Here is a 26,943-nt window from a genome sequence, read left to right on the forward strand (position 1 = left end):
CATATGAAAAAATGTTCAACATCACTGGTCATTGGAGAGATGCAGATGAAAACAACACTGAGATTCTACCTCACCCCACAAAGAATGGCTGCTATCAAGAAATCAACCAATAACAAATGCTGGCAGAGTTATGGGGAGAAAGGAACCCTTTTCCGTTGTTGGTTGGAGTGCAGACTGGTGCGTTCACTGTGGAAATCAGTATGGAGATACCTCAAAAAACTGGGATCAGAGGTCCCATTTGACCCTGCTATTCCCTTGCTGGGTATTTTCCCAAAAGAATTAAAAGCATCATACCACAGCATATATGTGCACCCATGTTTATAGCAGCACAGTTTGTAATAGCTAAAACTTGGAAATAGCCCAATTGCCCAACAACTGGAGACTGGATAAAGAAGATGTGGTTGTTTTTTTTTTTTTAAATAAAATGGAGTACTACTCAGCCATAAAGAATGAGAAACTAGAGGCATTTATAGCTAAGTAGATGCACACATCTTAAGTGAAATAAATAGGACAAATATGTGTAAATACCGAATAGTTTCTCTGGTATGAAAAACTAAAAGTGTAAATAAGGATCCAAATGTATAATTGATAATTAAAATAGAAAGAAAATTTCTAAAGGTGTAGGGGAAATGGGAGGGGTAGGGGAAAGGAAAGAAAGGAAAAGAAAAAAACATGAGAAAATGAAAAAATGGAAATAGTCTTTGCAAATAGGGAAAAGTGGAGGGGGTGAAGGAAGAGCAGGGGAATGAGGAAAAAATAAGAAGTAAAGTACATCATGAAAAGGTACAAGATCCCAATGATGAGTGCAACTGTACTGTACACCTAAAAGGTACCAACAAACAATAAAAATGATTTTTAAAATAACACATGCTTTCCAATAACCTTTAAGATAAAATCCAGCAGCCAACAACAAATCATCAGGTCAGCTTGGTTCAGGCAATTTGTATTGATCCCTCACATGTCTGAAAAGGCAGATATGAAAATTATTCAGAAAATTCAGGATATTTTATGATATAGCAATGATATAGAATATGCTCTTGAATAATCATGATTGCAAAATAGATGCAATCTCGATATGATAGCAAATCAATAAAGCATCTATTCCATATTTCCTTACATGCCCTTTCCTGGCATCTTAGCAGCTTCCATGAATTCTTCAAGGTTACGTCAATCACAGAGTTGATATTGCTGGAAGCTGTGTGATTTTGGCTCATTCATGAAGGAGCTTCTGCAGGCCATTGCAAGAGACCAGTGAAACTAAAATACTACTAATAAGGTATCACAGAACCATGAACCTGTTTGACTCTGTAAAAATCACTGGAAATGCCAAATATTTTGACAGCAAAATTGGTATCAGTGGAGCCACTGCTCTGTCTGCCTCTGCAGTAAATACCTTGAAGGACAAAAAGACATATGAAGTATGTAGTAAGGGAGATTACTGGCCAGGAGTGTAAGACAAAAATTAAACACATATAATAATCAGAGAGCCAAGAATAACAGTGATAATTAATCGTTCAATGTTTCCCATGGTTCAGGAGCATATATATAACCCTTGAGAAAATATGTACACTCATAGGGTATGAGACATTTCTATATATCAAGAAGTTTCAAAGGTAACATCACTTCTTTTCTTAAATCTTTTTTTTTTTTTTTTTTTTTTGGTACTGGGGATTGAACTCAGGTCCTTGTGCTTGTGAGGCAAGCAGCAGAACCACTGAGCTAAATCCCTGGCCCTTGTAACATCACTTCTAAAGAGTTTATTTATGTCTGAGAATTTATTTTACTCCAAATGAATCAGTTTTATTATCACCTGAGGAACTGTTGGAAGCAAATAGTCCTTAGAAGTGAGTCCAATAAAAAGAGTGAATTGACGAATTTTTCAGGCCCTTTAGCACAGTTGTTCTGCTTTTATCATATGTGATCAACGGGTCTCATAAGACCATGCTCCAAATCACTCCCTGTATGGCAAACCATACATTTTTTGGATATTGAGGCAAAGAAAAGCAATCTCTCTGTGAGGTTGCCCCAATATCCAAAAATGTCAGGTAGGTTATTTTCCCCCAGTATCAGACAGCATATATATGTGTGTGTGCGTGTGTGTGTGTGTGTGTGTGTGTGTGAGATATTTGTCTTTTCATGAATGCTTTGTTTATTTCCACAACGTGCTTAGTGAATGTGCCTAAAATACAGGCATTCTTCCCTTAAGGACCAAGTTACAGTCCCTAGGCTAGGTCGTTAAATGAATTGGTTGATTAATGAGGAATTGTATATAGTACATACATTACAATATTCAGAACAAAGAAATGGTCAAAAGAAACTCCAACTTGGTGACTTTGCTTTTCTTTGCATAACTCTTACATGCAGTACTGTAATGTATAACAGAACGTAAAACTACAGTACTTCACTGTACAGTAGAAGCAGCAAAATTACGGTACTGTGTAAACAAGATCCACAGTACCCAAAAAGAGGACATTGAGACTCTATCAATAACACGTATAGAATTGTACCAAAAAAAAAAGGACAGGCAAGTCTGAGTGGAGCGTCACAAGTCTGAACAGTGCACCTTGGTTCTGAAACCCGAACAGTCATTTAACAGGTAGGTCGTTGAACGGGGAATACTTGTACACGTACTTAACCTCCAGTTTAAGATATAGAACACTTGTGTGTTCTCTCCTTTTTATAATCATTTCCCTTTAACTTTTACCTTGATTTCCATCGTCATGGCTTTCCATGTTCCAGAATTTCATACAAAAGGACTCGCGCAGTATATATGGAGTTGATACTCCCATTGTCCTAAGAGGAATTAGTAAGCAACTGAAGACTTTAAAGAAGGAAATTGTCATGATCTGGTCTGTATTTGTAATCAGCCTTTTTGGCTAGCGTGTGAAGAACGATGAACAAATGATCATGTGCCTCTTAGTATTCTTTTTCTTCTCATCTTCTCAGTCAGGGGTATATGAAATAATAGCATATTTAGGCAAACCAGAAAAATCTAGATTTCCAGGCTGGCTTCAAAGGTGCATTGCAAAGCTGGATTTAGAGACCCATTGATGGTGGCGGGGGGGGGGGGGGGTTGTTGCCAGAACTGTTACTGCGATTCCGGCTGTGCACAGCAGATGGCCCCAGAGCCCGGTTGCTGGCGGGCCTGGCCGAAATGGTCAGTTGCACACTGAGCCGGGCGCCGCCTGGCGGCTCCTTACGGCGATTCCTGCAGGAGCGCAGCTCGTCGCGCCTCGATGCCGGTGGGCGCTCAAATTGGGCAACCCCGAAGATTCGCCAGGAATGTAGCTCTACAGCTTCCGCTATACCTAGAGCCAGCACGGCCCCTGTGCTCTCCTTTGACTCTCAGCAGAGGCATCTTCGGCCCGGAGAGGCCACAGTTGTGCAAGACACTGGTCTCCCCACACAGTGCACTCCGCGGGGACTTGGTGTGGAGGGAGTGCGCGCGGGTGGGTCCCGGGACGGCAGCGCTTGTAGTAGGCTCAGAAAGTGGAAAGGCAAGGGGGGCTGGGGGGGAGGGGTTTCCACAGGAGAGTTTTGGGGGGTGGGGCGCAGTCATAGGAAGAACGCGTGAGGCCGCCGCCGGACCGGCGCTGGGTGTCTGAGAACAGACCGAGCGCGCCCCGTGGCTCCGGCCAAGGAGAGTGAGGAAAGTAGGCTTGTTTGCGTGGAAAGTTGCCTAGGGAAGCGGAGCACTTGAGAACCTCTTCTCCCTCTCCAGCCTCCGCTCCGGTGGTGAGGTCACAGCCTTCGGAGCCCTGCCTCCTCGCGCCCCTCCCCTGCCGTCTGCTTCAGCCCGGGGAAACAGCAGGCGCAGAGGCGGAGAATGAGGCCACAGTGCGGGATGGACAAGTAGCCCTGGGGGCTTTGGAAAATGAGGCCAGAGTTGACGCTGCGGCTAGCACTGCTGCTCACCCTGCCCGGGAGCCTGGTGGGGAAGGAGTGTCCGTCTCCACCCTGCCAATGCCACCAGGAGGACGACTTCAGAGTCACCTGCAAGGATATCCACCTCATCCCCAGCCTGCCGCCCGGTACAGAGACGCTGTGAGTACCCGGGAGAGGAGAGCGGGGAGGATCAGGGGCCGAGGGCATCTGGAAAGGTGGACGGAAGCGCACGGAGAAGTTGGAGCAGAGCCCAGAGGAGGTGTGTGCGCATGTGTTCACAGTCTGTGAGTAAACAGTCTTCCACACTTGGGAAGATACTATTGTGGACATTCACGTGATGTGTAACACACAGTAACAAAACTTGGTGCAAGATAACTGTGAAGTGTCCTTTCTAAAGAACTACCGTTTTGCACTTTGCCTACTCATGGCTCTTACAGGTCCCCTTGCCTCCCATTTCCCATTCTGTCCCCCTGCCTAAAGCACTCTTTCTTTTCTTCGTCCGCTAATGCCTTTTCCAAGATCCAGATGTGTCTGTCGGTTCCTGCAGAAGTCTTTTCTCACCCACTACCCCTAGGCTGGGTGAACTATCCTCTTTCCTAACAATCTGGCCACGAACAGGTCCCTAGCCCTTACACCCTGTCTGTGCGCTTTCCTGTGACTTGTTTTGTTGCATGACTACCTGAGCAGAAATGAGTTCCTCTAACACAGGGACACTGTCCTTCAACCCTGAATTCCTCAAACCCAGCACAGGACCTAGAACTACTTTGCTCTTCAAAAAAAAAAAAAAAAAAAAAAAGCTTAAGTAAACGAATGAGCAAATGAATATGATGAATATGTTGGTCTCAGATTGTCCACAGTGTGGACAGTGCATGAAAGAAGCCCCAAGACATTCCTTCTTCAGAGAGTTATCGGTGGTAGAAACTCAAGAGTCATTGAAGAGAAATGTGGCTCTGAGAGTACAAAGGAACTGATCATCCTATTTACAATTCCGACTAATGTTGGGAACAGGGAATGGCAAAGAGTAAGCAATGGAACAGCAGCAGGAAACCTGCATTCTCCATTCTCTTCATTACCTCTCTCATTAACTGTGAAACTGGATGAGATCATTTATTTAGAAGGAGTCAGTTTTTCTTCTGATAGAAGGTTCAGTTTGAAGCTTTTTGATATCCTGATGCTAACGAATATCATCTGAGGAAAACCACTAAATCAGAGTGACAACAAAAGTAGCCACTAGAAGGCTCTGAGATAGGAGAAAGAAAATTGATGAAAAGCATAGTTAAATGATATGCTCATTTAGCAGTGACTACAACTAAAGGATATTCTTACCCGAGATTTACGTTATTCCTTATGTAATCCTTTTTAGTTTTTGAGGAGCCCCCCCTGGTTTAAACTGTGAAGCCTTCCACTCTTATAGAGTTATTTGCCTTATATCGGTATCCTATATCAAGATGCTATATAATCATGGCCTGACCGTTTTGTAAATCATTACAATGCGGAGAACAATTTCCCCAAGCTTTGTCTTCTACCCTCTTATTATGGTGTCAGAAGGTCATTAGGCCTCCTCTTTCTTTACTACATTTGTCCTTTGATGTTATGGATGCTGGGAGAGAACTACACTGTTTGTGGTAATCAGTGAGGAGGTGGTTCTGAATCTTTCCTCTCTGGGCCCTTCCCAGAGGCCTAGCACACTCTCATTACAACAGTGGCTTTAACTGGGTGGGAGGTGAGGGTGAGCTGGTATGCCTACTTCCCAGTAGAACATTCTACAATCTTTGATACACAGGAAGTCTGAAAAAAATGACTCCTCCCAGTTGAGAATTACTGATTTAAGGGGGTTGAAATGAGGCAAGACAATACATTTGAATCTTGGCATGTAATTATAGATCATATTACTTCAATACCAAAGTTAGAAGATTGATTCAGCACTCTCTTATTTAGAAAGTTACCTCCTTACATAAGAGGACCATCCCTTCTCTGAATGAGAAAGTGGATGGATTTGGGTAGACGTTCTGGGTTTGTATGGATTCTTCCTCAAGAAAGTGCTGGGTGAATCAGGAGTAGTGGCCCATGCCTGTAATCTCGGCACTCTGGGTAGCTAAGGCATGAGAATTGCAAGTTTGAGCCCTGGCTGGGCAATTTAGTGACATAGTGAGATTTTGTCTCAGAATTAAAAAGGGCCGGAGATGTGGCTCATTGCAAAGGCCCTGAAAAAAAGGAAGTAAAAGGCGGAGGGGAGGGCAGAAGAAGAGGAGGAAGAGGGCTGGGAATTTAGCTCAGTGGCACTGCTGACACACTTTGCCTTGTCCTTTTAACCTTCCTGCCCGCAGTTTCCTGCATTTACTGCATTGAATCCTCAAACCCTAAGCATGCAGTAAATGCTTGCAGCAACACATGCTTATATGCTGTTGTATGTTGATGTTGCTGTTGTAGTTTTGAGGTTTTGTTTTTAGTTATTTGCATTTTGTATGTGGTACTCTAAAAGATGGACTATCCCACTTGCTTTTCCCCAAGTACTGGTGATTGAACCCAAGGCTTTACACACAATAATCAAGCCTTCTGCCACTTACTTACATCCCCAGCCCACTGTTTTCTAAACTGGACATTCACTTGTCATCTTTGGGAATTTTTCCCTGTGTTTCATCTACACTGTTTGTTAGTTTGTTTATGGTTTTTTTTTTTTTTGGTACCAGGGATCGAACTCAGATCCTTGCGCTTGCTCAGCAGGAGGTGAAACCACTGAGCTAAATCCCCGGCCCTCATCTACACTGTTATACACTCAGTATGTTTAAGTATTGTCATAACCATGACTTTTGGGTGACATTTATCTAAACCATAACATAAGTCTGTTTGAATAAGCCAGAAACGTGACTCAAAGAGGAAACAAGAATGTCCATAGTGGTAGGCACTGTCAGAGGCACTATTGTGTGTGTTTTAAGAGTCCACCCTCAGCAATCGGATCAGCTCCACTGAAGCCCAAATCCATAATGTCCAGTCCTTTCCATCTGTGTGAACAAACCCTAGCTACTCTGGGGTCCAAGTCTTAGGATTTTTAATAAATCTTGTCTGATGTAATGCTTCATTTATCAAAAGAGTTTTCTTTTTAAATTTATTCAGATCATAGGAATCGCTACCTTGAATTTATCTGACTACTGGTATATGTTTCCTGGTTATACAGATATGGCAGTTATCCTTCAGATTAAATTTTATTAACTGCTGTACTTCTGGGAATCTGTTATTATGTGAAAATTTGTGGATACATATATCATTGCATTTCTTAGATTTTCAAGGTGTCCTTGACCACTCCTCCCTCAAAAATTAAGAAATTCTGCATTGTAACAATTTGGCATTTTTGTGTGGCTGTAAGTGTACATTTGGTGATCGCTATGACTTGATTTATTTTATTACAAAGAACACAACATATTTTTAAAGTAAGCAAAAGCTGCCTGACCTTTAAAAGTGATAGTTTCCCTTCAGAATATATTATTAAGATGATTACTTTCTTTATGCTGTACATTTAGCCTATCACTTAAGGAGACTTTTTACATGGAAGTTTATCAAATATGGCCATTCTTCAAGTTAATAATTTAAAGACACCTTTTACAAATGGTTAATGCATCACGTCTGACATTAAATCCTTTATACTGCTTCTATTTTTACTGAAGATTATTGATATACTTAACTACCTATTGCTTTTCATTACTGCTATGAAAAATAGAAAAAAAATTAACTAGTGGCAAAATGGTCCCTTTATTCAAAATTACAGACTGAATTTGAAGTGTTCCATTTAGATGTCAGACTCTACTTTGTTTTGTTGCTGTACAAATTCTTAAGAACAGAGTGTTCCAGAATTTTTCAAATAAAATTCTTTAAGTTTCAAAGCAGCCACTTGTGATTTTGAAAGCATCCTGTAAATATTGTTCCCTTTCATGTGGTAACATGTATATATCCCCTGGGGTTTTCTGGTACAGTCTTATTAAAGTTATTTTGTCATCGGGAGAATATGCCAGAATTCAAATATTTCATCATCAACTTAAAGTGAACTTCCCACATCGCTTTGGAAAGAACTCCATTGATTGAAATTTTTCTTTCAGGAAACGGGATCTTGTCACCAGGCCTGGGTCTGAGAGGTTCCCGAGGCTGAAATAAGGAACTTATCCTACCCCTTTAAAATATGTTTTCAGATTCACTGATTCTTGTCATGGAAAAAGACTTTTCAGAACACATCAGTAAGAGGCAAGAGAAGGGTTTATTAGAAAGAGATATACGAGGCCCTCAAGAGCAGAGTGTGAGTGCTCAGAGAGATGAGGCACAGTACATTTGGGAACTGGAAATCTTTTATGGGTTTTGGGTGGTGGAAATCTGTAGAATTGATAATCGATAGTCTTAGTCATATCTAGTGTATGCGAGAGGATGGCCCACCCGCAGTGACATACTGCTCGTTTCACATGGGAAATCCCATAAGGTGGTTTATTCACAGGTGAATGAGGACATTTGAAGGAAAAAGGAAAAACGCAAACCCATTTGTAGGTGGAGGGTAGTTGCTCTGGCTTACTGTGTTTTGGGAGAAGACAAGGAAAAGAAAAACTGGGTTTGTGTCCTGAAGCTGCAGCTTTTCTTAAAAGTACAGAAGAGAAGATAGAAGAGAAGGAAAAGAAAGACTAGGTTTGTGTCCTGCAGTTTCAGGACACAAACCCAGTTTTTCTTAAAAGTACAGTTTTAAAATCTCGATTTCCTTGTCTCCTTTCTACCTAGCTTGTATTTCTTCTATCCTACCTCAGTCTCTATTTATATGGTACATTAAACTTTCAGCCTGTATTTTGCAGGCATTAGCTTAACATCATTCATGCCCAATTACTCATCTCCAGAGAGGAGGATGAATTGGTTTCTTCTTGTTGCTGCAGACTGTTACTTTGTATTTTGTTATTTCAATCTGTTTGTGAGCTGGGAAACTAAGTCTATCTTGGGAGAAAGCCTCTGCATATGGGATTTAAGGACAGATAAAATGAGGGACTCTCATGGGAGGAAGACTTTCCTGGGCTTTCTGACTGGTGTCTCCATCTCATCAGCCTTTCCAGGTATTTATGGGTTTATGGACATGGTCCAAAGATTTGAGATGACTAGAAATTCTATCTCTGGATAACTAGTATTTTATGGCAATTAATTTTTCTTCCTTTATTTTTCCCATAAATATTTATTGCTCTTTTATGTGCTATACTTTTCTAGGCATTGGAGATATATAGTAAATGATCTTTCATGATAGCATGGGGAAATAGCCAAAAAAAAAAAAAAAACCCAAAAGAATTTCAGGTGGTGAAAAGTACACCTGTAAAAGAGAAATATAAAGAAAGAGAGTGAGAGAAGGCATGCTGGAAATTGCATTATATATGGCCAGACACCATGTTTGATGTCCTGTTTTCTCTTTTATAACTAGCTCCCTTCTTGTTGCATCCTCTCGAAGGATGCCACCCTCCCCACCCTTATGACCTAAATACCTCTAAAAGAGCCAGCTTCCTTATACTATCACATTGGGGGTAGATTTCAGCATATGAATGTTTTGAGAAGGGACAAACATTAGGTCTATAATAAAAGGCCTCCCTGAGAAGGGACATTTCAATAAATACCCAAAGGAGCAAAAAAAGGAAGACAGATTGATATCTAGAAGAAGAAAACTGCAAGTAAATACAGAGGCAGGAGTGATGTGGGAGAAATTTGCAGAGGATGTTTTAAAAAGCAACAAGAAAAGAAATGTGTCTGAAGTAGGAAAAAAGGTCAGAGAAGTTACTGGTGAACAGATCATGTTGCACTTTTTAGGTCTAGGTTATTACATATATGTAAAGTATAATATATATTATGTATGTACAATAGTATATGTTTAATGGATTACATGTATAATATATAATGTGCAACATATATAATGGTATATGTACAAATGTATGTAAATGTAAGGTGTGATCAAACAACACGGTGAATGTTTAAATTTTTCTTTTTTGGTACCGGGGATCGAACTCGGGACCTTGGCGCTCGCGAGGCAGGTGGCAGAACCACTGAGCTAAATCCCCGGCTCTGTTTAAATGTTTTTTAAAATTTATTAAGTAAAAGACACATTGCCATTACTCACCCTCAAAATATTCTCCCTGACTTCCAACACACTTAGCCGCCCTTTTCATGCCACTTTCTGAAGCAATTCTGGAAGTCCTTTTCCAAGAGTGTCTTTAGGTAAGCTGTCACAGCTGCCTTAATGTCCTGAATTGATCCAGAATGATTTTTCATGGTCATTTTGATTTTAGAAAATACCCACAAGTTGCATGGTACCAGTTCTGGTGAATAAGGTGGATGGGGACACACTGTAAAGTTTTTATTTGACAGAAATTGCCATAAGTGTTTTGACTTGATTCAGGATATTGAGGCAACCACAAAAAGAGAGAATTTAATACTCCTATAAGTTGAGAAACTCCTTTACTTAACTTCTCATCTACTGGAATGAGAAGCCCAAATGCACAAGTCATCATTCTAGTATCAGGCCCTTCTATATTTTGCTCGGCAGAAGTAATCTTTATACTCGTGAACTAAAACTTCTAATATGGTAGCAATAGAGATAAGAAGCTCAAATTGTAAATGTTAGGTCACAGAGTTAGTTGATGGTGAGAAGGGCCAATCCTACCAATACACGGAGGCACTTAGCCCCATGCATTCTGGCTACATACAACACAGCATACATGGCTCTTGCTTCAATGTATATACTTCATTAGTTAGATCCCTGGGTTGGCACCCTTGCTGAACCTTAATGTCCATTCCATCTTTCTACAGGCAGAGTGCTTGTGCAGGGGGTACATGGGAAGACATGGGTACATGGGTACAGTGGAATAGAGGTCATGCATCCTTTGTTGCACCATCTCTACCATGAAATGTGTTGCTATGTTGCTAGGTTGATGCAAAGTTGTGTAAGTTTTCATACTGGTAGATCAGGTATTCTCTAAACACTTGAACGGTAATGTTGGTGGAAACATTGAAATTAGACAAACTCAGATCCAAAGTAATGATTATTTTTGAAACAAATCACTTATTTCCTACAAGGTAGAAAGGATACAGTGTAATCAGACTGCCCTCAAATGGCTGGCTGCTCTCTTTCAGGAAATTCGCTAAATCATGAACACAGCATTGGCCTCTATTGCTGCCAGGTTAGACTTTCCCTGAGGCAAGTTCATGATTAGCCTAAGTGAAAAGGAGCCTATCTTAGTCTGTCTCATGTTCCCATGAAATTTCCAAGGCTAGGTACTTTATTAAGAAAAGAAGTTTATCTAATTCATGATTCTGGTACTGGAAGCCCAAACACTATAGTACTGGTGATTATTTATCCAGCCCCCTGGCTGTGTATCACAACATGTAGAAGCAGAAAGGAAAACAGCCAAATGCAGAAGGGTCCAAGGTCTCACTTTCTAACAACCTCTCTCAAGGGAACCAACTGGATCCTAAGAAATCTACTCCTCATGCCTTCCCAGGATAGGACCCCCATGACTTAATCACTTTCCACAAACTCTCCTCTTAACATTTCCACCACCTCTCAATGCCATTACACTGGGGACCAAGCCTGTAGCCCATGAACCTTTTGGTGGACAAACCATATCCAAATCATACCAGAGCCCATGCAGTTGGGCCCCTGCTTGGCTTCCAACCTTCTTACCATGGACACTTCATCTTCATTCATGTCTATTGTACTGGCACTGGTTGACAGCCATAGAATGAGTCACCCATCCATCGCATTGTTTAGAGTCACCAATAGCCAGAGTAACTAATGGATACTCTCTGATGGGCAGTAACATGATACACAAAGGTCCATGCAATTGTGCCCCTTCCCATAGATCCATCCGTATGCCTCTGCCTTGAACTTTCGTTTTCCTTATCTTTCAATATTATTTCTTCTAGGCCAGTGAACAACCAGTCAAATTACTTGCTACTTACTGGTATTTTATGCATATCCTTAACTTAGTCCCTTCTTCCTTCATGCAAAGTGAATGATTACTTACAGTTTTATTCACCACTATCTAATAGGACCAAACTTGAGTGCAGCACTAATTCATTTTTTGGCTTGCATTAACTTATTGCATCAGTCATAGAGCAGTCATAAACCTTTGCCCTCCATCAGTTGGTCATACAGATCCTTCCATGAAGCCAGGTGAGGTGAGGGTACAACAGAGATGAGGGAGCCTAAGCCATCTGCTCATGTGAGTTACCTTGTCCTTCTGAACTTGCCTGATCCAGAATACAGAAATGTTCAGTTCCTTATTTTATGACTCAGTGGAACTGACAATACCACATTCATAATCAGCAACCACAGTCATAGAGTTACTTGGTGTCCCATGAAAAGGACTTAGTCTCTGTTAGGACAAAATAGTATGCAAGGATCTATTTTCCAAGAGTATGTCTATTCTTCAGAAGGTAGAGACTTGCTCCAAAACCTTGAGAGCCTGAGTAATTCTCTTATTAGGACTTGCCAGGGAATCCACAAAATATCTTGATGAACAGTGGACACCACTAGTATTGTCAGATCTTCTAGGTTGTGTGGCTTACAGACTAGGGCAGCTGATATTTCTGTCTGAATCTGTCATAGACACTTCTCTTTTTGTTTTTCAGTGCTGGGGATTGAACCTAGGGTCTTGCGCATTCTAGGCAAGTGTTGTAACACTGAGCTACATTCTCAGCATCTTCTTTTGTTGTAGGTCCTACCTGAAACTGGCAACTTTTAAAGCTATCTAAGAAATGAGAAAATGATTTAGAACATATATATTCCCATGTATACTGCCTCCAAAAGCCAAAGATGTCCAAGACATACTGTACTCCTTTGTAACAGGTAAGAAGGGCAAAATACAATAATTTATTCTTAACTTTAGAGGGAATATTCTCAAATTCCTAGAAACACATCACCAATGGAAATATCCTTCAGTCCTTATGGGATTTACCTCTATCTCCTCGCACTCAACTTTCTTACTGAGATATCTAGGCTTCTTTTTCCTTTTACTCATGAATAAAGAGGTGAGACTAAAGATTATCAGACTTATGGAACAGAGTTGGCAAGTGGTGCCCAGGAACAAAACAATAAATACAGATTGTTCTTGTTCCTTTGTACAGATATCTTACTTTTGATTATCTCTGTTGATAGGGATCAAAAAGATAATACATTTACCAGATTAGTAATTATGTATCAAGTGCTAGAAGTCATGTTAACATGTTCCAGTAGGATATGCCTGGCATAGCGGCTATACTAGAACCTACCTGTCAGTTAAATAGTCCGTTGTCCTCACTATACTCAATCTCTCTGGCTTTTTTTGTTTTGTTTTTGTTTCTATCAGAGACAGATAGGTGAAATGAATGAAGATATGAAGAGACCCACCATTCTGCATCTAGCTCTTTGGTGTGGACACTGCTATCTACAATGTGTCTTGAGATGTAGGACTTAGTATAAGCTCAAACATTGTATCCAATCATCCCCATGAAGCCTGGGATTTCTCTTTACCAGTTGACCTTTATTTTGGCAAATGGCTACAGGTCCCATTTGGGAATGATCGGGGGAACATTTACCATATATACCTGAGATGGTTTTGTAGACACTTCCTCATGGGGATCCAGCTTCCTATCAATGACTCCTGTTTTCTAAGATACTAACATTTAAAAAATATGTACATTTAAGTTAATAAAATATGGTATCTCTTGATATAGTTCAAACACAGTAATAGAGTGAAGAATTTGCTACATTAATTTTTTAGCTTTAAATTAATGTCTCGAGGCCAGAAAAATGAAGTAAATTGTAAATATAAAAACACCTACTTTTTCAGTGTTTGCATTTTTGAAACTTGTGATGATAATTAATTATGAATTATTACTCCCAGTTATTTTCATTATATTTTAACAATAATGAGTTAAATGTCCTTTTTTTCTGCCTTTAAAGACATCACTGTTATGTTGTTTTCTTTTGTTCAATTATGTATATTGTGTTAACTCCATGGCCGGGCCTTATGTGTTTTCATATATAATATCTCATTCAGTACTCACAACAGCTCTGTGAATTAGATATTTGATTCTAATGTAGATGAGGGAACTGAGATCAAAGAAATTATCTTGTGTTTAATGTTAGAGCCAGGAAGTGAAAGAATCAGAATTCAAACTCAGATTTTCTAACTCTAAATCCAAGGCTCTCTACTATTCCATAACTATCTTCTTAAATATGGTGTCTCTTCTCTCTTTGCTCTTCTTTTCTCTTGCTTCCCCTTCCCTTCCATTCCTCTACCTTCTTTTCCCTTCTCTTTTCTTCTTTTCTCTTTCTCTTGCTCCCCTCCCTCTCTCAATTATAAAATATATTTAACATAAAAATAACCACTTTTAAGTATACTATTAAAATTTGGAGCATTCACAATATTGTACAATCATCACCTCTTCGAAGTCTGAAATATTTTTATCATCTCAAAAGGAAAACTTGTATCGATTACATAGGCATTCTCCAGTCACTACTCTTCTCAAGGCCTGGAAACCCCTAATCTGCTTTTCCTATCTCTATGGGTTTATCTATCCAAGAAATCTTATATAAATAGGATCCTGTAATATGTGACCTTTTATGTCTTGCTTCATGCTCTGGGCATAGCATGTTCAAGTGCCATCCCATCATAGAGGTCAGATAGAAACGACCAGATAAGTGGCCCTATGAGAAGGCAGACGCAAACAGGCCAAGCTAAGGTTCGCAAGACTTTTCAGGCACCTGCATTGTTAACACACTGGTGTAGAGGAATGGCCCACTTTATGCCTTATACTTTAGGTCTAAAAATGGAAACGCTGAAAATGTTCATACTTCTTAGAGTAACAAACTATTTTCCCAGATAAAAAGTTTTAAGTGTTCCTATCTTGTGAAGGAGAATGTTTTTAGCCAGTTGGCTGAGAAATATCATGCATTTCTCCCTTCATAGTAATCTTAGCATGTCTAAAAAAAGGACGCAAAAGCAATACAGGAACTGTTATCTGTAACTCTGTCATGAGTCTGTACCAGTGTTGGCAAACTTATGGCACATGTGCCGAAGCAGGCTATTTGTATCTAAAAGGCTCGCCACCACTGGTCTATGCCGAACTCAAGCAAAGGGCTTACAGAAGCTGAACAACAACTCAAATGATATCCTGTTTCTATTGGTGGGTTTTTTTATTTGTTTGTTTTTGGTGTTTTGAGACAGGGTCTCACTATATAGTTCAGGCTGGCCTTGAACTCACTATGTCACCCAGGCTAGTCTCAAACTCATAGCAATCCTCCTGCCTCAGCCTCCAAAGTGCTGGCATTACAGGTGTGTGCCACCAAGCCCAGCTGTCTATTGATATTTTTCATAATAATATATGCTTCTCTATCTCATTTTGTATTATCTTTAAAAATTTAGCCAATATGCCTAGAAAGAAAATTTTCTGAAAGTTAAAAAAAATTAAGTGAGAGAAATAGATTATTCTCTTTCTTATGTTTATCAGTGCTTTCAGTTTAGTTATTTTTCCCCAACCTACTTTGGTCTTAGAGGCAGATGTGTGATCAACTTCTCATCTACCACGGATTTCCTATGTGAGAGAGTCTATTTTCTCAACTCACAAGATTGACAAATTGGCAAGATCTATGAGGTCCACCATACCCATATCAACCAGTGCTTATGAGGACCTTAATACTTCTAGAATGTATGTGAAATACCCAGTGAAGCAGAACGTGCCTTGATTACAGGTTAGCTGCTATCACAAATGCAGTGGTGAGTCCAAGGGCTTGTAAGAACTGGCCTGAACCAGTTTGTAGGGGATAAGCGTCCACGCAGAGAACATTCAGCAGTTGTCTGGTGTCAAAGTTGTACAGCTCTACTAAGAAGAGTGAACTCCTCCACTTTGCAAAAGGAACACTGTAAAGATTTACAAGAGTTCTTTTCCTCTTCCAGAGGAAGAGGCATGAGTTAGCAGGGCAAAGTAGATAAAGTGATTGGAATTCTAACTGGGGAGGGTCTCTATCCCAAGGCAGACCCATAAATCTTGAAGCGAAATTTGTCTGTTCTGTGTCAGAGTTTGGCTAATCAGCCTGTTAGTATTTCCAAATTCCCCAGGTGCCCATATTTAATGGTTGGCTGGATTTCTTATGTAGTATAACCAAACTGCCATTTCACAACCACCCTCAATCCCTGGACTCTATAACAACAAAGCCGGGAGCCCTGAAATGTGCCCTGTGAAGCATGAAAGAATCCAGTAAGGTTCTATCCGATTCCATTCTGTGTGATTACAGAAGGTCTGATATACTCACACAAGATTCCTTTCACTCACAGGAAACTTGGCATGTTGCAGAAAGTATGTATCTCATGACCAAAACAAGGGGGTGGCGAGGGGAGGGGATAACATGAGGGGAGCTTGCTTTCATATTGTACCAAATATCTTCATTATCAAAAGCAGCAAAATATCTTACATAAAGCTATGTCAGCTAAAAGTCATGGTGAAGAACAGAGGGCTGAAGTTCTTCACCTAGTAGGGAAATTATTCTCTGCCTATATGAAAAGACTTTTTTATAGAGAGAATGATAAGTACAAGTGGAGATTGTAAGTCAAAGGACCTTAAATAAGTTATAAGCAAGGGACTTAATCATTCTGTATCTCACCTTTTGTATCTGTTAAAAGAAAACCATAGGGTAGCTCCGTCCTGTTTCAGAGAACTGTTGGGAAGACCAAGGAAGTCATTGTTTGAGTGTATGAGGAGCTCTTCGTCTTTCAGAGACAATCTTTTTCACTTAGAGTAAGAATACAGAAGCTATGATTTATCAAATATTTGGGGAAACACAGGTTTATCACAGACAGATTTTGAGCGAATTCAATTTTAAAAACTAAATAACTTCAAAGCCTCTGTGCTTGCCCTTTCCTCCTCTGTTCTTGTAACAATGCAAAGGGAAACCCTTTGTGCGCATCTACGTTCCTTGATTGCCTTATCCCACTTCGACTTTTTTCCTGTCCCTCATCCCCCAAATCTTTCCCACTGCTATCTAAACACTCAAATGTTTTTCCTCTAAAATTTTTTTCTCCAGAGTTTTCATATCTGAGTCCAACTACCTAGTCTACTTCCCTCTCTCCATCCTTCCCTTCACTGCTAAGTGTTCATAAGGAGTTTTCTCAAGTTGTTCTTTTGATGTTTTTACTTCTCATTCACCCTTTAGCTTAGTGCAATAGGGCTTTTGTCCTCCTTACTCAATTGAAGAACCCTAAGTTCTTGCCAAGTCACTGGCAGCATTTGTTGCAAAATCCAATGGATATTTTTAGATCCTTTCCAGAGTTTGATGCTTAGTAGCTTTTGTCCCTTCTTGATGGCTTATGGCTTGCCTGGGTTTCCTCCCTATCACACACTTTGACAGCCTGTTGCCTCATTGAGGGTCTTTAGATCAGCACAGGAGGCAGGGCTGCTATGGCACAATGAGGAAAATGCCCTGTGGGTTAGGTGTGCTGGATGTACTCCCTGCAGCTTAATAGCAAGTACATTCCTGCAGGAAGCACACAAACTGCCATGGTGCACCCTTTAGACTGCTTAGCTTTACTTCTCCAACATACATGTGGGACAGACTAGCCAGGATTCCACTCTTCTTTAGGGAAAATTTAGAAGAAGGTGGTTAGTGGGATGAACTCTGGCCCCTGGTGCTACAGTTAGTTTTATGATCACAATTGGTAGTCATCATCTCTTTACCATTGTTTAAGTTTCCTTCAGCTTTCACCTCTGCTGTCTTGATAACTTACCTAGTAATATAGTCAAACCTCTCATTCCCAAGGCCCTGGCAACCATAATCTTCTAAGGCTGGGTTATTGCACTGGCCCATTTATAGTCAAGAATCATCTCTTGTCCAAGTGGATCATCTGCATTCCACACATATTCCTCTCTGCCCTCATTGTGTTGCACCAGCCCTATCTCCTCCTGCTGATTAGGGCTATTATTTCTAACAAGAAACAGACTTCTCCTTTTGTCTGGTGGCCTCTATAAACCAGGAGTCCAGAACACCCTGGCAACAGTTATTACTTCTAGTTCCCTGCAGAGTGTAAAAATGCAGGAAGAGGAAGCCCATTGGATAGGTGCACAATGGCAAATGGGGCCACTCCTTCAGCCTGTTGGTTTCCATACTCATATATTCTTCCCAACAAGGACACAACATCCATATAGAGGTTTGTAATTCATATGTCACTTGCAGTTATACCCCTCCATGGCAGAGTATTGCCTAGAAATAGGCACTTCTGTTGTGCCTTTGGTAGGCTATTCCATTGCTCTTTAAAGCCTGCTTCTGGATTGTGTGGTACTTGATATGACCAGAGGATCCACAGTCATAACATCATTCTTCTACCTTCACTGTAAGTGGGTCTTGTGGTCAGTTGCTGTGCTGTAGGGTAAATATTCTAAACCTGTGCATCAGTCACTTTGAAATCTCCCCCCAAGGTGGTGCTACCTGAGGTTCTACAGATAAGAAAGATAAATAGTTACCCAGAAGAAATATCTACAACTATCATCATAAACTATTAGTCCTTCAAGAAAGAGGAGGTTCATTATAATCAATTGCCAACAAGGGGCCACGTGATCTCAAGGAAAGTGCCACTCTGATCTCTGTTGCTAACTCATTGGGCTTTCAATGGTGGTAGGAACCAGATCAACCTTTCTGAGTGGCAGTAGCAAGTTCCACTCTTGGTCCACGGGTAGCCTCCATCTCTTCAGTCCATTAATGTGCCAAGTGCACTCATCCTGCCAGTAATAAAGCCTGGCAACTGGCAAATGGTAAAGTAGTTTAATGCTTTTTCTATGGTGGCTGCTTTTTGGTGGTCATGAGTATGTAAAACAAAGATCATATTACATGCTCACTTCCATTTATTCATCCACTTAAATACAGCCTAGACTTCCTTCTCTGAAAGTTTCTACTAGCCTTTTTTTTCCCCAGGATCCTGGTCAGCTGGTCAGTTCATTTGCTCAGAGGTCCACATATATTCTTACCTTTGGTGACATTTGCTTGAAATCTACTCATTAGGGAGATTTTCTTTTGGTACTATCTTTCAAGGCCACTTCTCTGTGCCTCGCTAATGACTATTTTTGGTGGATATACTGAGTCAGTATCCATACACCAAAACAACTGATTATTTACCAAGCTCTGACTTTTCCCTCCTTCTTCAGCTGCTCATATTAAACAGCTCACATAGCCCTAGGTGTGAGCCAACAGAGGAGCAATCTCAGTAGATGACTTGGGAGTGGGGTCTAGATTACATGTGTGTGATTTTTACTTGTGCTGTGTAGTCCAACTGAGGCTAGATCCCTGATGTAGCACACTCCATCTGACCATCTGCTGCTGATCTGCCTGATGTTATGATTAGTGTTTTCTACAGAATTCAGCTCATGATGTGTAGTTTAGGACACATGGCTACTTGTTTTCCATGGTCAAATGTTCAGTCTTAATCAGGGTCCAGTAGCACATCAAACTATTTTTCTCCACTATAAGTAGTATGTAGTAAGCAGTATACTACAAGTAGCCTTGTACCTATTAGTAGGGTTCTACACATAGAACTCTAGAGTACTGTATTTTGATCTTCCTGCGAGGGCTTGCCGTAAGTTCTACATCATACCTCCAATACAATAAGGTCTACCAGCTATTATGGTCCAAGTGATGGGGCTGCTTGTACCATAGCCTGGTGCTGCAGAGTCCTGCTTAGACTCTGCTATAAGCTACCAGACATTCATGTCAACTGAGACATGAGTAGAGCAATCCTCATACAGTATTCCATTGGATGATACATCAGTTTCTTTTTCCATTTTTCTAGTTGAATATGAACAAAGACACAACTTGTAACTAAAATCTTGAGTTTGATCCTCAGCTTTGTCTCAGTGTTATCTTTCTGTGGTAGCTTCAGGGCAATCTAACAAAATCCAGCTAGTTCTTCCAGCCATGTATGCATTACTTTCCCTCCTTTTCCTCACCCCTTCCCTAGTCCATCGCCACATGTGCTCTTTTCTAAATGACAGATCCCCGCACAGCTCTCTTTTCAGAACATTCTTTAAGGCCACAGTTGGTGACTTTAAATAACCAGGGACTGTTTATGCCCCTGTATTAGTCAGCTTTCCATCACTGGGATAAAATACTCGCAACTTAAAGTAAGATAGGTGTTTTTTTGTTTTGGATTTTTTTCCCTCGCAGTTTCAGAGGTTTCAGTCCAGGACAGGAATGTCATGGCAGAAGGGCTCTGGAGCTCTGGAAAGCTTCCCAACTCATAGCGTCTGGGAAACAGAGAGCAGGGAGAGTCAGAAAGGAAAGGGCCAGGGATAAAGTAGAGGCCCGAGGTCCTGATCCATGACCATCCAGACACACCCAGAAGTGCATTCCACTAATAAATAACCTAAATGTCTCTCAAGCCAATCAAGTTGACAATCAAGATTAACCATCATGGCCACAAATACTACCCAGCTGATAGGAAATAGTGATCTGTTTCCCAAACCTCATTTTACCTCCTTCCTTCTCAGAACACTTCTAGTACTGACTAGACCAACTGGGTTATTCTAGAAACCAGCTGGGACAGAGTTAGGAGTGTAAATGGCTCACGGGAAGGCGACATCTGTGAGAGATAAAGGGCAAGGAAGCAGGAAATGGCAAGGAGAGCCCCAGATTCTTGGCAGCCAACCCAGTGGGGAGCTCTGGAGCAAACACTGCCTGTTAGAGGAACTCCACATCTGGCATCAAGGCCAGGATCCAGCCCCACTGCCATGCTCAGTCACTGGCTGTAGCCTTCCTGGGAAGAGTAAGGCATTAGTTAAACACTGACACAGATTCTGAGTGTGCTACAGATGGAGGCTGGCAGCAAACTGCCTTCTGCCAGCTAACCAGAAAGCTGCTTCTTGGAGGAATATGAGTGGCACATCTTCATGGCTGCTATACATATTTTTCTTTTTCATCTGTTTATACATTGTGATAATTTAGGTTTTTTTATACCAAGTTTCATGTACTGGAAGCTTAGTCTCCAGTGAGGTGGTTTTGAGGTTGTGGAACCTTTAAGGGGTGGAACGTTCTTTTGTAAGGAAATTAGGCCATGGGGGCTCTACCCTTGTGAATAGATTCACCCTCATTCAGAGAAATGAGTCCAGCCTGGTAGGAGTGGATTAATTCCCATGAGATAAGATATATATATACCTGGACATGGTGGCACATGGTAGCACATGTAATCTTATCACTTTGGGAGGCTGAGGCAGAAGGATCACAAGTTTAAGCTCAGCCAGGGCAAGTTAGTGACTGAGTGAGACTGGAGCTGGAGATGTAGCTCAGTGCAAAGGTCTTGGGTTAGATCCCTAATACTAGGAGCGGAGGAGACAACTTTGGCCCCTCGTGGGTCTCTTGTTTCCTGTCTCACCATGTGACCTTTCTCCCTCCTGCCCAAGGCAGGGTCCCTTTCTGTTTCTCCACCATGTTGTTATACAGCTGGAGGCCCTCGCTGGGATGCCAGCACTGTGCCATTTGGACTTTTTACTCATTAGATTCATGATTCAAATAAACCTCTTTGTATATTTCCCAGCATCAAGAAAGAATAGAAAAGAATTTTATAGCAACATAAAATGCACCAAAACACCTTGGCTTTTTGTCCAAGCTGCTCTTTATTACATAAGTGATGTCATTTCCTAGGTTCTTGTGTGCCACACTTAGATTGTGTGTCTGACAATCACATCCACTCCCATTCATATATCTAACAAGAGTTTAATGAATTGTGTGTTAGCTAACTTTTTGTGTATGTGTTAAAATACCTGAGATAATCAACTTATAAAGAGGAAAGATTTACTTTGGCTCACAGTTTGAGGTTTCAGTCCATGGTCAGTTAGCCCCATTACTTTGGGCCAATGGTGAGGCAGAACATCATGGATTGGAGTATGTGGCAGGAAAAAGCTACTCTACTTTTGGCAGCCAAGAAGCAGAGAGAGAGAGAGAGAGAGAGAGAGAGAGAGAGAGAGAGAGAGAGAGAGGAAGGAGAGGGCCGGAGTTCCAATATCTCCTTCAAGAGTCCACTCCCAGTGACCTAACTTCCTGCCACTAGGCTCAACCTTCTAGAGGCTGCACCACCCCCACCACTGGCTGGTGACCATGCTTTAGCACATGACCTTCGGGGGACATTTCAGATCCAAACCATAACAAATTCCAATTTTGTATCTCTAGACCAGGTCTCTTTCCTGAGAGCTCAATCTGTATCTTTCAACTGCCCATTTAGATATTGTATAGAGTCCCAATACTTAACACTTCCAAAATAACCTTATAATCTTCTCAGCACAAACTATTTTTCTGAATACACTTCTCAATGAATGGATCCACTATTTACCAGGATGCTCAAATCAGACAGCATAGACTTATCCTTTAAACTTTCATCTCATTCATCTGTAAATTAAAAGTCCATCACCAGTCATTTGCAAAATATTTTTAAACTCTGTCTCCATTTGATTCATGTTATTATGATCCAACTTCATACTGTCATCATTTTTTACTACCTGAACCATTACAAATGGTGTTTGTTTTGTCCTTGCTAAATATAGCAACCATAATGATCAGTCTGCAATGTACCATGGACAGGAGTCTCAGTTCCCTGTATAAAAGACATTAATGGCTCTCATTGGTTTCGGGAGAAGTGTCAGACTTTTCTCATGGTTTATAAAGCTGCCCTTCATCTACCTCTACCTCTTTTTTTCAGTAAGATCTCTTACCAGTTTCCCTCCACTTTAATCACTTCTATTACTTCACCCACTTTGAACTATCTTTATATTCTAGAATGTGCTCTCCGTTCTGCTACTCTTAATGCATCCACACAACCCACTTCTTTTTACTGAAACACTCTATCTTCACTCTCTTTGTATCTGATTAACTCTTACCCTTACTTTTTTAAATTATAATACATATAAAAGCACAAAAAAGCAATACAGCAAATACCAATAACTATATACGTCTATTATGATTAACCAGAAGTTAACATTTTGCCTTCTTTAACTTGGTTATGTTTCATTCATTCATTCAGTGCACTAGGAATTGAACTCAGGGCCTTGCACTTGCTAAGAAAACACTCATCACTGAGCTACATCCTCAGGCCTTTTAAAGATTTTGTTTTGAAACAGAGTCTCACAAAATTTTCCAAGCTTAAAAAAAAATTTTTTTTCAAACTTGTCTGAAACTTGTAGTTCTCCTGCCTCTGCATCCCAAGTATCTGGGACTACAAGCATGCACCTTTGTACCTGGCTCTCTTCCTTTTTAAATAATTAAGGCAAAGCTCTACTACCATCCTATCTTCTCTTTCCATCCACATCCAGGGATCAAGCTACAATTTTATCATCTTTTGCCCCTGTTATTGCTGTTAAGAAATCTGCCACTAGCTTGATTGTCATTCTTTTGTCTTTGATTTTTATTTGGTTTTAAAATGGTTGTTTTTTGGTGTTTTTTTTTGGTACTGGGGATTGATTTATTTGCTTTTAAATTCTCTTTGTCATTGATGTTCAACACTTTCACTATAACTTGTATAGGTATTGATGAATTTTTTAATCCTTTGAATTGCTTGCCCTATTTCAAATGAGATGTTCTCAGTCATTATTTCTTTATTGTCTCTCCTCAGTTTCTCTCTTCTGTAATTCCTATTAGGTGTATGCTGGATCATTCATCTTTCATTCTTGTCTTTTAACCTCTTTTATGTTTTCCAGTGATGTCTTCCCATGCTACATGTTGTCTGATTTTCTTACTTGTATTTTCTAGCTCACTATTCTTCAGGTGAATACTTTTCTGTTTTAATCTATCTACTATTTCTGTTATATATTGGTTGTCTGTTCTTTTTCATATTCTGTTCTTTCTGTGGTTTCGATTCTATCTTTTGTGTCTTTAATTATTTAAAACAAACTTACAGTCACTACAAACTCATTCTATTTTCTTGCAATTCTTGAGGGTCTAAACCTGCTAATTGTCTAGTCAACTGACTCTTTCATGATTAATGGTTTTCTTCTTATTTTATAACTTTGCTTTCATCTTCAGAAGGGCTATATCACTGAGACTCTTATGCACCCTGGGCTATGACCACATCTCATCAGAAGAGACAAATCATATGACCTTCCTCCTCATAGAGTGCTCGTAGGGCTTCCCAGTCTGTTTTCAGTTCTCTCTTGAGACCTGTGGGAATTTTCTTCTTAATAGGGAGATCAGCTATTTGCCTGAATTGTTGGTAGGTTTTATCCAGCATTTATAAGTGGTCACAGTGGGAAGGTTTTGGAATTATCTCAATTTATAGGAAGTCTTTATCTTTCAGTTCCTTGATTATTTATTCTGAAGATATTTATTGTCTCATGGGTTATATTGGGTATTGAAGACAATTGGCAAGGAAAACAGATATGGATTCTATATTCATTACTTTACAATATAAGTTAGACATCAAATTTTCCAGGAAGATTTACCTAACTTTTCTCAAATGTATATTACATAAAAATAATCCAGTGTTGTATATTTCCTCATTCTACCACAGTGTTTTAATTACATGTCTACTTGTCCATATCACCTTCTTAGCTCTAAGATGATAAAGAATGTTGTTTCAATGATTCCACATCACCTTATATAGTCTATCACATTAGAAAAACAAAAATACAAAGATGCGCCCTAACTTACAATGGAGTTACCTCCTGATAAATCCATTAAAAGTTGAAAATATAGGCTAAACTGCCTTTAACACTCTCTTACTCTCATTCCTCATTGCTAATAAACAATACCCAACATGCATGACTTAAAGGACGAAGAGGCTTATTTTTGGCTCACAGATTCAGAAGTTTCAGTCCATGGTCAACTGGCTCCAAGGCAGAAAGGGCCTGCTGCAGAGGAAAGCTGCTCAAGTCAAGGCAGCCAGGAGGCAGAGGGTGAAGGGAGAACCCAGAGAGGGAGATCCACCCTTCCATTTCAAGCACCAGTGACCCACCGCTTCCAAGCAGACCTCACCTCCTAACAGCAAGTCAGTTATAGCACCCTCATAACCAATCACCTACTAAACACACGAGGCTTTGGAAGTCATTTCAGATCCAAACCATAGCAAACACATTCAATCTGCCAACCATCAACTACCAAACTCGCCTACCTTGATTTTGCTCAGACACTTACATTAGCATGCAATTGGGCAGAATCACTGAATGCAAAGCCTACTGCATTAAGTACTTTATTAAGTGTTGAGTGTCTCATGTCACCTATTGAATATCTGTTTCCAAAAGCCACTGGCAACACAGGATGCCGTGGGGTGTTGATTGTTTACCTTCACATATTTCTTGGTTGACTGGAAGCTTCAGCTCACTGCTGCTGCACAGCATCAGGACAGAATTATGTCACACGTAACTAGGGAAAGGATCAAAATTCAAAAATTGAAAGTATCAACTGAGTGTATATTGCTTTTGCATCATAGTAAGATTGAAACATCAAGAGTCAAACCATGATAAGTTGGGACCAACTATAAATGTTGAACTCAGTTGGTTCAGAAAGTACTTGAAACTTCTCAGTATCTTTATGAAAATTCGATGATCAGCCTGACCCCCATAATTCATGCCCTATCAGCCTTCCTTTGTTCTAAAGTTCTTTCTTCTGTGCACATAACTTTATGCTAGTGTTCTGTAGCCTTAGAAAAAGCAAGGAGAGACAGCTCCCAGCACAGAGGAGGCTTCTGGGTCAATGTACCATGGCTCCCAGTGCAGAGGAGGCTTCTGGGTAGGCATACCACAGCTCCCAGCGCAGAGGAGCTGAGCTGTGTGGGCACCAGCAGAATGCCCTCCCCGCCCCTGTTGAAATGAGAAGACAGGTAAACAAGCCTCAGAACCAGACTCCCAGATCACCTACAGCAACCCCAAAGGAAAATGAGATGGAACACTCTGATACTCAACCACCTGGACTCCCTGAACTGGCAATGAAAGAGGATCTGGAAAAAATGAAAGCAGAAATAATTTCTCACATAACAGCAGAGATTGTGGCCATAGTGCAAGACATGACTAATAAATCTAGAGCGGAAACAGATAAAAAATAGAGGAGCTGAGGAACATGATAGAATTCCAAAACAGGAAACAAATGCAATCCATAAGACAGATGCAAACAGATTTCCAGATTAAAAACTCCTTTGAAAGTCTATGCAACAGAATGAGCCAATGTGAAGACAGAATTTCAGATATAGAAGATAAGATTGCAATGAGTGACCAGGAAAAGAAAAATTTCTTTAAAATAGTAAGGGACCACGAGAAATCAATCCAGCAGCTGCTAGATGATGCAAAGAAGAATAACATAAGACTGACTGGAGTCAATGAAGAAAGAGGAAAGAGTGCAGATGTCATAAAAAAACTGTTCACAGAAGTGTTGGCAGAAAACTTCCCAAGCAGGAGAAAAGAACTTGACATACAGATAAGTGAGGCATATAGGACTCCAAGTAGCCTTGATTAAAAAAAATCTACACATAGGCATATAATTGTTAAGATTCCAAAATCCCAACAAAAGAACGAAGTTCTACAAGCAGTTAGAGAAAAGAAACAAATCACATACAAAGGAAAGCCCATCAGAATCACAGCAGACTTCTCAATGCAAACCCTCAAGGCAAGGAGAGCTTGGAGTGACGTATGTCAAGCCCTAAAGGAAAACAACCTCCACACCGAGATTGATGTACCCTGCAAAACTATCTTTCAAAATTGATGGTGAAATAAGATACTTTCATGACAAAGAGCACCTTAGGAACTTAATAAATACCAAACCAGAACTCCAAAAAATTTCAGACAAAATCCTAGGAAAAGACAATGAGGATCACAACCCCAGGAAGTCTAGCAGAATGAATCCACCAGGTACGACAAGAAATTAAAAGCAAAGGGGGAGAACCCAACAAAAAGAAAAAGTCATGACAATGATAAGTCAATACGTATCAGTTATAACCATCAATGTTAATGGTCTCAATTCACCAATCTAAAGAAATAGACTGGCAGAATGGGTCAACAAGCAAGAGCCAACAATATGCTGCATACAAGAAACACACTTAATTCAAAATGAAACTCATAGAC

General features: G+C 40.4%; 1 protein-coding gene across 2 annotated transcripts in view; it reads left to right on the forward strand.

Annotated features, from left to right (window-relative positions):
• Positions 1-3,576: 3,576 nt before the first annotated feature.
• Positions 3,577-26,943, forward strand: part of Tshr (thyroid stimulating hormone receptor) — a 158,271-nt gene continuing 134,904 nt past the window's right edge. The window contains exons 1-2 of one of the 2 annotated variants that reach the window (XM_087195442.1): positions 3,909-4,044; positions 12,603-12,733. In XM_087195442.1, the coding sequence (XP_087051568.1) occupies positions 12,675-12,733 (59 nt within the window). In that variant the 5' untranslated portion in view covers positions 3,909-4,044; positions 12,603-12,674. Of the gene's footprint in view, positions 4,045-12,602; positions 12,734-26,943 lie in introns of both variants that reach the window. The other variant, XM_087195441.1, reaches the window with a different exon arrangement.

Source organism: Heterocephalus glaber, unplaced genomic scaffold, assembly GCF_053883595.1.
Source record: "Heterocephalus glaber isolate CG9 unplaced genomic scaffold, H.glaber_assembly_v1.0 deba00001608, whole genome shotgun sequence".
Taxonomy (NCBI): domain Eukaryota; kingdom Metazoa; phylum Chordata; class Mammalia; order Rodentia; family Bathyergidae; genus Heterocephalus; species Heterocephalus glaber.